This window comes from Oncorhynchus clarkii, chromosome 17, assembly GCF_045791955.1.
Source record: "Oncorhynchus clarkii lewisi isolate Uvic-CL-2024 chromosome 17, UVic_Ocla_1.0, whole genome shotgun sequence".
Classification (NCBI taxonomy): domain Eukaryota; kingdom Metazoa; phylum Chordata; class Actinopteri; order Salmoniformes; family Salmonidae; genus Oncorhynchus; species Oncorhynchus clarkii.
In genome coordinates this window covers 18,084,404-18,097,397 of record NC_092163.1, presented here as the reverse complement: position 1 = coordinate 18,097,397, position 12,994 = coordinate 18,084,404, and the positions used below count along the sequence as shown (strand labels likewise).

The 12,994-nt window shown below is 45.6% G+C and overlaps 1 protein-coding gene across 1 annotated transcript; it reads right to left on the bottom strand.

The window, feature by feature from the left end:
- Positions 1 to 1,213: 1,213 nt before the first annotated feature.
- On the bottom strand, positions 1,214 to 4,901 carry LOC139370417 (keratin, type I cytoskeletal 13-like). The gene is made up of 7 exons (XM_071109883.1): positions 4,276 to 4,901; positions 3,768 to 3,850; positions 3,288 to 3,444; positions 2,891 to 3,052; positions 2,626 to 2,751; positions 2,106 to 2,326; positions 1,214 to 1,919 (listed from the first exon to the last, which is right to left on the bottom strand). The coding sequence occupies exons 1-7, from the start codon at positions 4,843 to 4,845 to the stop codon at positions 1,670 to 1,672; spliced, it is 1,569 nt and encodes a 522-aa protein (XP_070965984.1). The 5' UTR covers positions 4,846 to 4,901; the 3' UTR covers positions 1,214 to 1,669.
- Between the last annotated feature and the right edge of the window lie 8,093 nt (positions 4,902 to 12,994).

The window sequence follows — 12,994 nt, the reverse complement described above, 5'->3', positions numbered from 1 at the left end:
AAAACATGGTGTCCAGCACTAGAGTTGACTCCACAAACACTCTCCATACAGTATATAACTCTGAATCTAATGCTTGAAAAACTGAGAGTTTGATTAATAGAGATAGAATGATGTAATTTTGCCGACAGCAAGTGTGGCAGCCCTGCCACTCTGTCTGCCGAATTCTTTCTCTTTGCTCGTTTTCCTTGGTAGGATGTCAGGGGGCGGAGCCGGGAGGGTCGTCAGCGAGGTGGGACGCACCTGGGCTCGGGTGTGTCCCGGGGATAAGTGCACCTTTCCCCGTTCATTGAGGAGACTCTCTCCACGCAGACACACTGTTATTTTTGGTTGTGGCATTTTGTGGTTTGTTTGTTTTGGCACCTCTCAACACCCCTCATTTTCACCATCTATGCATGCAACCACTCACTTACACTACTGAATACTGACTACACACCCCATTGTTACTTGTATATAGTTTTAGTTAAGAAATATTTAGTTAAGAAATATATTTTTGTTTTTCCTTATCTCCACGTTGTCTCCCTCATGACTTCCACTGAAGGTGGTTCCTCTCCCTGTTCCGTAGGTGCTCGGGGGTCGGCGTCACCGGCCTACTAGCCATAACCGATCCATGTTTCCTTTTCCATTTGTTTTGTCTTTGGTTCATTCACACCTGGTTTTCATTTGCTTTAATTTATGTGTGTATATTTACCCCTGTTTCCCCGCTTAGGTTTGTGCGGGATAATTTTTCTTGTTGCTTGTGGAGGCTTTCCTCAGTGTATTTCGCGTGTGGTTATTATAGTAAGGTGCGTTGTGTTTTTGCGCCTTACGAGAATACTGTTACTTCCCATTGTTTTGGGGTATTGTACTGTACTGTGTTTTTGGACTTGCCCTGATTAAAATATACGCTACACTGACATCTCTGCTCTCCTGCGTTTGACTCCTCACCTACCTTCAGTGCGTAAACGCAACACCCTCTTTGTAACTGGTTACGAGCCGGTTCGTGACACTAGCAATCAGACTTCTTCTATTCACATTTCTATATTGCCAACTATTAAATTCAACTCAGCAGAAGGGAATGTCATAAATTACACTATTCAAGATCATTCTGACACATATGCTTTCTCAAGACCATAGAATTTGCCTCACGTAAACAAGATGACACCCTATATGAGAGTCAGATGTACAGGAGCATGCCAGATCAGATACATCAAGTTGAAAGACACAGAAGACAGAATGATGGTGTCAGCAAGTCAGAGCATCTTTATTGTATTCACAATGGGGTCTGTTGTTGGTGTCCCATCCAAATGTAGTAGAATATGTTGTTCTGGAGGTGTTAACCATAGAAATAGAATTGCCAGAAAATAAATCCCCATTCAAGTCAATGTACCATGATGGGTGTCTGAGGGGCTTTAGCCATTCTAGAAAGAATAGGAGGACGATATGCACATCTTTAACTACAGTTAACCCAAGCTGGCCTAAACAAATAATACAGATAAGGAAGACAGGGATTTTTCATCTTATGAAGACACTGTATAAGTTGAAACGTTGAATTTTAGGTTGCATGAACAAAGCACTGGGGAGCAGCAATATTCCATGTGATGGCCTCTCATTTCCTATACCCAGTCTAGCAATTATATTTGTATGGGGTTAACCTGTTGCTTACTGCAGTACTCGCTGTGTGTGTGGGACCTTAAGTGGTGTGTTTGGTTTCACTTGAGGAGACAACCTTGCCATCCACCATTTCCTCTGTGACGATCACCACCTTGCGTGTGGTGGAGGTGGATGAGCTGGGGCCGGAGCTGGAGGAGCTGAGGCCGGAGCTGAGGCCAGAGCTGGAGGAGCTGAGGCCAGAGCTTAGGCCGGAGCTGACGCCGGAGCTAGACGAGCTGATGTGGGAGCTGGAGGAGCTGTGGCCAGATTTCGAGGAGCTGAGGCCAAGGCTGTGAGGAAGAGAAAACAATGGTGAGCATAGTTAGCATCTATGATCATAATAAGTATCTATTAAAGATCACATAGCTGATGATTCATGTCAAAAGTAACCATGGCCGATACTAAGGTAAATTTCAAATGAACATTGTTTTTAAAGTGAAATGTTGAGGGAGACATCCAATTCCATCCTGCCTTACCCGCTAGCCTCTCCGTCCAGCAGCCTCCTGTACTCAGCGATCTCCATCTCCAGGCGTGTCTTGATATCCAGCAGCATCTTGTACTCCTGGCCCTGGCGTTCCATGTCGCTGCGAAGAGACACTAGCTGCTCCTCCAGACTGGTCACTTGGTTCTGGAGGCGTCCCAGCTGCATGGAGTAACGGCCTTCAGTCTCCGCCAGCGTGTTCTCCAGGGAGCCTTTCTATTGGCCGGGAGAGATAGAGATGATGGGTCAAAAACTGTGGGAGTAGGTTTGGAATTTGAAATGTTTACTGTCATACTGAAAAAGTTAGCTCTCGTAATTGAATGTGTAGTCAGGTAGAGGTTGGCTATAGTAATGTAGAGGTGCTTGGCTATAACATCTTAAGGGATAGTGGAAGAGTCCAGGTGAAAGTGAGATACTTGAGATTTGGTAAACAGAATGATGAAAGAGTCAAATGCTGATTATTGAAGGAAGTTGTGTGCCCTAAACTGTGGTCTGTGTAAATAATTACAGCTCACCATGCTGAGCTGTGACTGCAGTTCAATCTCCAGGCCCTGCAGTGTGCGACGGATCTCCGAAATCTCTGACTTGGAGGTCTGGAGAACCTCTGTGCTGGACGCCACCTCCTTGTTCAACGTCTCTGTCTGTAAAACACAATAAGTGGTCAATCATCACAGAAACAAACCAACATTTCAGCTCATGATAGAATGTGACAACGTTACCAACTAGAAGTAAAGGAACATCTACACCATGAACATAGTTTAGGGGTTCTAAAGGTTCTACCTTGGTCTGGAACCAAGCCTCCAGGTCGCGCTGGTTCTTGGCACTACCGGCCTCGTACTGCTCACGAATCTCAGCCATGACTCTGGACAGGTCCTCCTGTGGTGCTGCGTCCACCTCCACGTTGATCTGTCCAGTCATCTGAGTCCTCATGGCCAGCAGCTCCTTTGGAGAAAAACATAGGGGTGAGTTTAAACAATTAAAAAGTGCCTAACCTCTGCCTGATGGTAACAACTTGACCTGCCCTGTCTTCATTATACATTTGAACACCATTGCTTGATACAGATGTGCTTGAAAGCCAGCAATGGTGTTCTAGTGAAGACCCATAGCAGGGTGACATGGTCAATAGATGTAATACATTAAGGGACTGTATGGATATGTCCCATCAGCCCACACCCACCTCCTCATGGTTCTTCTTGAGATAGATGAGCTCCTCCTTCAGTCCCTCAATCTGCATCTCCAGGTCAGATCTGGCCATGGTCATCTCGTCCAGCATCCTCTTCAGCCCGGCGATGTCCGCCTCCACTGACTGACGCATGGCCAGCTCGTTCTCATACCTGAGAGATGGAGAGAGTTTAGGTCAAAGAACTGCCTGAATGTGTTCCTCTGTGAGAATAGCAGGGGGGTTATAGATTCTATTATTCCATTAAGTTTGGGGAAAATAACAGAAAGTAACACCAGGCTTCTGATATGTCTGTTGGGAGGGTGTGGTTATGGTGGAGGTGAAGGGTAATGTCATTTGGTTTCTATTTTTGTAGATTCAACACAAAATGTAATAAAAAACAGTATGCGAGTTTTTACAGATTTGGGGTTATTCCAAGTGGTTAATGTAATGTACCAGCAGTGTACTGTATCTGTGGATGGTGTTGGATGTACTTACTTGTTTCTGAAGTCGTCTGCAGCGAGCTTTGAGTTGTCGATGCTGAGATAGATGCTTCCGTTCAAGCAGGTGGCAGCCTGGATCTGAGAGGTGGAGGATGGCAAAACATTTCAGGATGGGGTATGCATGTAATTTCCCACTAATACAGTACACACAAACAGTGATACCACACTGTAATCATTTAGTTCTGAGTTTCAGCTGCACTGTAAATTAGAGCTCTTGGAAGCATTACAGGGAACCTGTGGTCGTTATGATCGTAAAGCATGGCACCCTTTGCAATCGCCTAGGGGCTCTTAAGAGAGAGGAAGGAATAGCGTCAATTATCTGCTTTATTTTCAATGCTGCAGCTAAAAATAGGCATACTGTCTTTGCATCTATCTTTGGTGCAATATCTTGGTTGAACCAATTTTGGTTGAATAAAAAAAAATGTAATTTTGCATTGTCCAATATTCATAGTCATAACATTCATCATTGAGTGCTCTTGCCGTCTAGGAGACACGTCACATACCTTGTCCTGAAGGTCGGCGATAGTAGCGTAGAAGCCAGAGTAGTCGCGAGCGCTGGGGGACGTCTTGCTCTCAAGGAACTGACGGATCTTCAGCTCCAGCTCGGCGTTGGCCGCCTCTAGCATGCGCACCTTCTCCAAGTAGGTGGACAGGCGGTCGTTCAGGTTCTGCATTGTGGCCTTCTCATTGACCGACACATGGAGGTCGGCTCCACCGCCGCCACCACCACCCCCACCACCCCCACCCATGCCAAAACTAAAACCGCCACCGCCGCCGCCCCCTCCCATTCTGAAACCATAACCGCCACCACCACCACCTCCACCACCTCCACCACCGGAACCGAACGAGGAGCTAGAGATGCGCACCCCAGAGCCTCCTGCTCCTCCATACACGCTGCCGGCCCTCATGGCAGTGACTCGGCCTCCTCCTCCTCCACCACCACCACCCATCGAGGAGAAGCGGGAGGAGCCCATACCCATTCCACCTCCACCACCAGACCTCATGGACATGGTGCCACCTCCGCCTCCACCGCCGCTGCTGCTGTAGGACATGCTAGATCTGGAGAAGGACATGGCTGCTGAGAGCGAGTCTGCCTGCCTGGGATGAGGAGAGAGAATGTGGTGCACGGCCCAGCAACTGTTCTCTTTTTATGCTGCACAGGGCAGAGGGAGGGAGGGAGGGTGGGTGGTGGACATGGGTGGGAGAGGCAGAAAGGAGGAATACAGGTAAGCATTACCTCATGTAGGGCAGGGCAGGACTCCTCCACCCACTTTGACACCCTGCGGGCAGACGCTAGGATGCAGGAGATGGAGGAGGATAGATAGATATGTGCTTTATGTGTGGATATTGAAAATATACTATTGCTGTGCAACTCCACCCTCCCCCATCTTGCTCTATATATGGTGTCTGCCTGCACAAACATATAGAAGTTCACACCCTGTAAACAGATGGAATTCCTCTCCCATAAATAGCGTCTGGTAGAAAGCACAGACACACCTGCTTCTATAAGCCCCAGGTAGGTCAGTCAATCAGTCAACACACACAGTTTAACTTTGACAGGTGAGCTTTTCCATGTTTCCTGATAATATAGATTGACACACAGAATGGCTATTTATCTGTACCTGTTATGTTACTAAGACAACAAGTTGCAAAGAAACGTCACTTCGTAGAATATGATCTATCGCTTGACACCCAGACAACATTCTCCCTGAACAGACCTGTCTTTGTCTCACACACTGATGTCTTGCAAGAAAATCTCCTGTCCTTTTCCCTAAAAGCAACAGTCCATTGTTCCTTTTATGCACATACTCAGTTTACCATTGTATTAAGTTTCACTCAACTTCATGCATTTTCCATCAACAGTAGGAGTCTGCAGGACCGACAAAAGTACCACTATATAGCACCCATGGGATGAGTCATTACTCCAGGCATCTTACCCCAGGAAAAGAAACCTCAGATGGGATTAAAGTACCGTTCTTTTCCCTTAACACCTTGGAAGGGAACTTGGCATCTGCAACATGCAAGAACAAGCTGTCGCTTGTTTGCATATTTCCATATAACCAGAGCATTTCTTGCAGATGTATTTTTATCATGCTCCAGAGGTTTCCATTTGAGTCTGACATTTAGTATGTGGAAAAGATGATTTGCATTTGGTTAATGCCAAAGAGCATTACAGCATTTATGTCCTCATGTTAATGATTTGCAGTAGAATGGATTATAGTGGCATTGGCGGAGATGTTGCACTATATACAGTGTACAGTTGAAGTCGGAAGTTTACATACACATTAGCAAAATACATTTAAACTCAGTTTTTCAAAACTCCTGACATTTAATCAGTTAGTTAGGATCACCGCTTTATTTTAAGAATGTGAAATGTCAGAATAATAGTAGAGAGAATTATTTATTTCAGCTTTTATTTATTTCATCACATTCCCAGTGGATCAGAAGTTTACATACACTCAATTAGTATTTGGAAGCATTGACTTTAAATTGTTTAACTTGGGTCAAATGTTTCGGGTAGCCTTCCACAAGCTTCCCACAATAAGTTGGGTGAATTTTGGCCCATTCCTCCTGACAGAGCTGGTGTAACTGAGTCAGGTTTGTAGGCCTCCTTGCTCGTACACGCTTTTTCAGTTCTGCCCACACATTTTCGGTGGGATTGAGGTAAGGGTTTTGTGATGGCCACTTCAGTACCTTGACTTTGTTGTCCTTAAGCCCTTTTTCCACAACTTTGGAAGTATGCTTGGGGTCATTTTCCATTTGGAATACCCCATGTGTTATATGACATGGCAAAGTGCAATGTCATCTCATGACTAAACCTGCACTCTGCAGATGTCACGCCCTAGCTGTAGAGAGGCTTTTATTCTCTATTTTGGTAAGGCCAGGGTGTGATTAGGGTGGGCATTCTATGTTATTTTTTCTATGTTTTTGTATTTCTTTGTTTTTGGCCGGGTATGGTTCTCAATCAGGGACAGCTGTCTATCATTGTCTCTGATTGGGAATCAAACTCTTGCCCACATGGGTTTTGTGGGTAGTTGTTTTCTGTATTGTTAGTTTCCTTACAGAACTGTTCGTTTTCCTCTTTGTTGTTTTTTGTTCTAGTGTTCTGATTTTAATAAAATATCATGAATACGTCTCATGCTGCGCCTTGTTCCAGTCATTCACAGGAAGACGATCGTTAAAGCAGACTTTTACAAACCCTCAGAAACCGGCATCTGGGTGCTGGCTGGGGATTTGGGATTGTGGGAGGTGGGAAGGGGAGAGAATTAATAACGAACATAATCCCAGAAACCTGTATCTGGGTTGGTTCGTTCCATCAACACGTCTCCTTCTCCACTAGGGGCGATAAAGTCCTAGACCACTGTTACTCTATCCGCAAGCAAGCATACAAGGCACTTTCACGTCCCCCCTTCGGAAAATCAGATAATGACTATATTCCTGCTTCCTATCTACAAGGTTAACCAGGAAGTATCTGTGATGCTCTCCATGGAGAAATGGTCCTCCGAATCGGAGGCTATGCTACAGGACTGCTTTGCTAGAGCTGACTGAAATATGTTCCGGTACTCCGCTGATAGCATCGACAAGCTAACCACCTCCATCAATGGCTTCATTAGGAAATACATCAGCGACGTTGTCCCCACAGTGACGGTTCACTTCCCCAATCAAAAGCCCTGGATTAACACAGAGGTTGGCGCTAAACTAAAAAACAGGTTTACCGCACAAAGGGCTATCGCAGCCAACACCGAGGCTACGGCTGAGGACACAAAGTCCCACTACGATCTCCACCGAGCCATCAAACAAGCAAAAGAACAATATAGGAACAAGCTGGAATCCTATTACATAGACTCCGCCGCCCACCGCATGTGGCAGGGGCAATAGTCCATTACGGATTACAAAGGAAGGCCCAGCCCAATGATGCCTCTCTACCAGAAGAACTCAATTAATTTAATGCACGCTTCTACAAAAACAACACAGAGCCGTGAATCAGGGCCACCCCAGATCCGGAGGACTGGTGGATCTCGGTAATCAGGTAAACACTCACAAGGCCGTGAGGCTGGACAGCATTCCAGGGCACGTTCTCAGAGCTTGCGCAGAACAGCCATTTACAACCTCTCCTTGTCTCAGTCTCTAATCCCCACATGTCTCAAGCTGACCACCATCATTCCTGTTCCCAAGAACTCTAAGACTACCTGCCACAATGACTATCGCCCTGTAGGACTCACATCTATAATCATGAAGTGTTTTGAAAGGCTGGTTATGGCACACATCAACTCTATCATTCCAGACACCCTAGAACCTAGACCCACTCCAATTTGCATTCTGCCCCAACAGATCCATAGACGACGCAATCTCAATTGCACTCCACATTGATTTCACCCACCTAGATAAGAGTAATACCTATGTGAGAATGCTGTTCATTGACTTCAGCTCAGCGTTCAACACCATAGTCCCCTCCAAGCCCAAGAGGAACCTGTGACTGAACACCTCCTTCTGCAACTGGATCCTGTATTTCCTGATAGGCCGACCCAAGGTGTTGAGGGTAGGCCTCCGCCACACTGATCCTCAACACGGGGGCCCCACAGGGGTGTGTGCTTAGTCCCCTCTTGTCCTTCCTGTTCACCCACGACTGCATGGCCACGCACGACTCCGGCACCCTCATCTAGTTTGCTGACGACACAATGGTGGCAGAAGAGGACTGGCCACCCCTCAAAGCCTGGTTCCTCTCTAGGTTTCTTCCTAGGTTTTGGACTTTCTAGGGAGTTTGTCCTAGCCACCATGCTTCTACACCTGCATTGCTTGCTATTTGGGGTTTTAGGCTGGGTTTCTGTACAGCACTTTGAGATATCAGCTGATGTAAGAAGGTCTATATAAATACATTTGATTTGATTTGATTTGGTAGGCCTGATCACCGGTGACTATAACACCGCCTACATGGTGGAGGTCAATGATCTGACAGTGTGGTGCCAGGACAACAACCTCTCCCTCAACATCAGTAAGACCAAGGAGCTGATCATGGACTACATGAAACAGGGGTGTGAGCACTCCCCCATCCACATCTACGGGGATGTAGTGGAGTGGGTCGAGAGCTTCAAGTTGATCTGTGTCTAAATCAGTAAGGACTGAAAATGGCCAACACAGCCGTGAAGAAGGCATGACAGAGCATCTTCGTCCTCAGGAGGATGAAAAGATTTGGCATGGGCCCTTAAATCCTCAAAAAGTTATATAGCTGCACCATTGAGAGCATCATGACTGGCTGCATCACTGCTTGGTATGGCAACTGCACCAGCCTCGATCGCATGGTGCTACAGAGGGTGGGGCGGACAGCCCAGTACATCCCTGAGGCAGTGCTCCCTACCATCCATGACATCTATATCAGGTGGCGTGAAAGGAAGGCTCGGAAAATTGTTGAAGACTCCAGCCACCCAAGCCATAAACTGTTTTTTCTGCTTCTGCATGGCAAGCCATACCAGTACGTGACACCAACAGGCTCCTGAACAGCTTCTATCCCCAGCCATAAAACTGCTAAATAACTAATCTCAATTACCCAGAGGTTTCTCATGAAAGTTTCCATTTCCTGTTTTACTTTTGGAGGGATTATGATTACCTTCGTGCCAAGGAAGAAAGCGAAGTCTCCTCCCTTGCAAATGGAAACTCTCGGCCAAAGCCCTCCCTCTCATGGCTAAAAAGAAGGGGGGGAAATGATATAGCCAAGTTTGACTTTGTGGCTGTGGAATCTAGTGGAAACCATTTATCATCTGCACACAGGCCTGAAAATCACTGTACCAGTTTACGCACTGCCTTCGCCCCAATTCTGATTCATCCAAATAATCAATGATGAAAACCAGGAACTACTGCCGCTCGTAATCACATTATTCTATGTGAGCCTTGACAGAATCTCAACCGTTTCATCTGTCCATGAAAATCTGTCCATGAGATTTTACTAAAAAGCTAACAGTCACTACACAGACAATCTGTATTACCCTTTGTATGTATTCTTTTTTTTCTGCACTGACTCTGCACACTCACAGGACTCTACACACTCACTCACACACACTCACATCGATACTCCACACACACACACACACACACACACACACACACACACACACACACACACACACACACACACACACACACACACACACACACACACACACACACACACACACACACACACACACACTTTGTTAAAATTTGTTAGATTACTTGTTAGATATTACTGCACTGTCGGAACTATAAGAACAAGCATTTCACTACACTCGCATGAACATCTGCTAACCAGATGTGTGTGACAAATAAAATGTGATTTGATTTGACACACACAAACTTAATTTTCTCACACACACAGAACACACACATTCATGCTGACTCTACACACATACACACACACACAATCATCATACACGCTGCTGCTACTCTGTTGATCAGACACAAGCAAAGAATGTTCATGTTTGACAGGAATGAACATGCAGAACCCCCCCAGGAGAAAATATATGAAGCATGAACTATGTAAAGTGACCTCTGCCTGTCCTCTCCCCTCCAAAAAGATGACAGACCGCACAATCTAGTGTGCCATGATTATGTCCTAGCTAAATTCTCAAATCTGTCCCTCCTACCGGGATGACTATCTTTCATCCCCTCACCTCTCCACTGCAACTTTTCATAGGTGGTTGCTATAAATAAGAATGTGTTCTCTTCTCAGTCAATTCACCTGGTAGAATAAGAGTTAAATAAACCCCTCACCTCTCAGTTTAGATTGCATGATGTGCTTAAGGGTGGCAGGTAGCCTAGCAGTTAGAGAGGTGAGCCAGCAAACGGGTTGACGTCGTCGCTACCTTGTTTTTGTATGAAGTGTTGACCAGCTGAATGTACCGAGCCGTCTGTTTAAACTACTAGCACACGTCTCAGACACCCCTCAAGACATGCCACCAGAGGTCTCTTCACAATCCAAGTCCAGAACAGACTATGGGAGGCGGCCAGTACTACATAGAGCCATGACTACATGGAACTCTATTCCACATGCAAGCAGTAGAATCAGATTTTAAAAAACAAGTAAAAATGTGTCTTATGGAATAGTAGGGATTGTAAAGAGACACACACATACATACATACATAGTAATAGTTTTGTACGGTGGTATATGGCATTTTGTATCGTACATTTTGTACTGTCGATATGTAGTGGTGTAATAATGTTATATGATGTACTGTTTCATCTTTCGTTCTCTATGTAATGTAAGTGCTTTAATGTGTTTGGACCACAGGAAGAGTAGCTGCTGCCTTGGCTGCAGCTAAGGGGAATCTAAAATAAATTAAAAATACAGAAAACAGAATGATGGTGTCAGCAAGTCAGAGCCTCTTTATTGTATTCACAATGGGGTCTGTTGTTGGAGTTCCATCCAGATGTAGTAGAATATGTTTTTCTGGAGGTGTTAACCATTGAAATAGAATTACCAGAAAATAAAACCCATTGAAGTCAATGTTCCATGATGGGTGTCTGAGGGGCTTGAGCCATTCCAGAAAGAATAGGAGGATGATATGGACACCCCATACTAGAGTTAAACAGAGCTGCCCTTAACAAATAACAAAGATAATGAAGATCGTCGTTTCAGGTGAATATTCCCTTTGTATAAGTTGAAACGTATTTTAGGTTGCATGAATAAAGCAATGGGGAGCAGCAATATTCCATGTGCTGGCCTCTCATTTCCTATACCCATTCTACTAATTATATTACAATGGTGTTAACCCGTTGCCTACACCTTGCCGTCCACCATTTCCTCTGTGACAATCACCATCTTGCTTGTGGTGAAGGTGGAGGAGCTGGGGCCGGAGCTGCAGGAGCTGAGGCAGAGGCTGTGAGGAAGGGAAACCAATGATTAGCATAGTTAGCATCTATGAAAGTTGTAGAAAGTTGTGTAAGTAATGCCCCTTAATGTGTGGTCTGTGTAAATTATTATGGCTCACCATGCTGATGGAGTGGTGCCTGGCTACAACAACTTGAGGGATAGTGTTAGAGTCCAGGTGAAAGTGAGATACTTGAGGGATGGTAGAGAATGATGAAAGAGTCAAATGTTGATTCTTGATAAAAGTTGCAGAATGTTGTGTACGTAATGTGCCCTAAACTGTGGTCCTTGGTCAGATGTTTGTAATTTTTGTAATGCAGTTCAATCTCCAGGCCCTGCAGTGTGCGACGGATCTCCGAGATCTCTGACTTGGAGGTCTGGAGAACCTCTGTGCTGGACGCCACCTCCTGGTTCAACGTCTCTGTCTGTAAAACACAATACGTGGTCAATCACAGAAACAAACCAACATTTCAACTCAAGATAGAATGTCACAACGTTACCAACTAGAAGTAAAGGATATCTACACCAGGAACACAGTTTAGGGGTTCTAGAAGTTCTACCGTGGTCTGGAACCAGGACTCCAGGTCACGCTGAACTCGTATTGGATCTCAGACATGACTCTGGACAGGTCCTCCTGTGGTGCTGCGTCCACCTCCACGTTGATCTGTCCAGTCATCTCCATCCTCATGGCCAGCAGCTCCTGTGGAGAAACACATAGTGGTGAGTTTAAAGGATTAAGGCGTGTCTGACCAATGCCTGATGGTAACAACGTGACCTGCCCTGTCTTCATTAGGAATTTGAACACCAATGCTTATCACAGATGTGCTTGAAAGCCACCACCACCCCCTCCCATGATGAAACCATAACCGCTACCGCCGCAGCCACCCCTTCCCATGCCAAAACCTTAACCGCCACCACCACAGGTTAGTTGAGGTCATTTGTAAAGTGACTATGCATAGATAATAAACAGAAAGTAGCAGCAGTATAAAAACAAAGGTGTAGGAGGCAGTGGGGGTTGGGGGTCAATGTAAATAGTCCGGGTTGCCATTTGATTAATTGTTCAGCAATCTTATGGCTTGGGGGTAGAAGCTGTTAAGGAGCCTTTTGGTCCAAGACTTTGCGCTCCGGTGTCGCTTGCCGAAAGAACAGTCTATGACTTTGGTTTCTGGATTCTTTGACCATTTTTGGGGCCTTCCTCTGACACAGCCTAGTATATACTGTAGGTCCTGATGTCAGGAAGCTTGGCCCCAGTGACGTACTGGGCTGTACGCACTACCCTCTGTAGCGCCTTACGGTCAGATGCTGAGCAGTTGCCATACCAGGCGGTGATGCAACCAGTCATCACCGCCTGTCCTTTTCCTTAAACTTAACAGTCCATTGT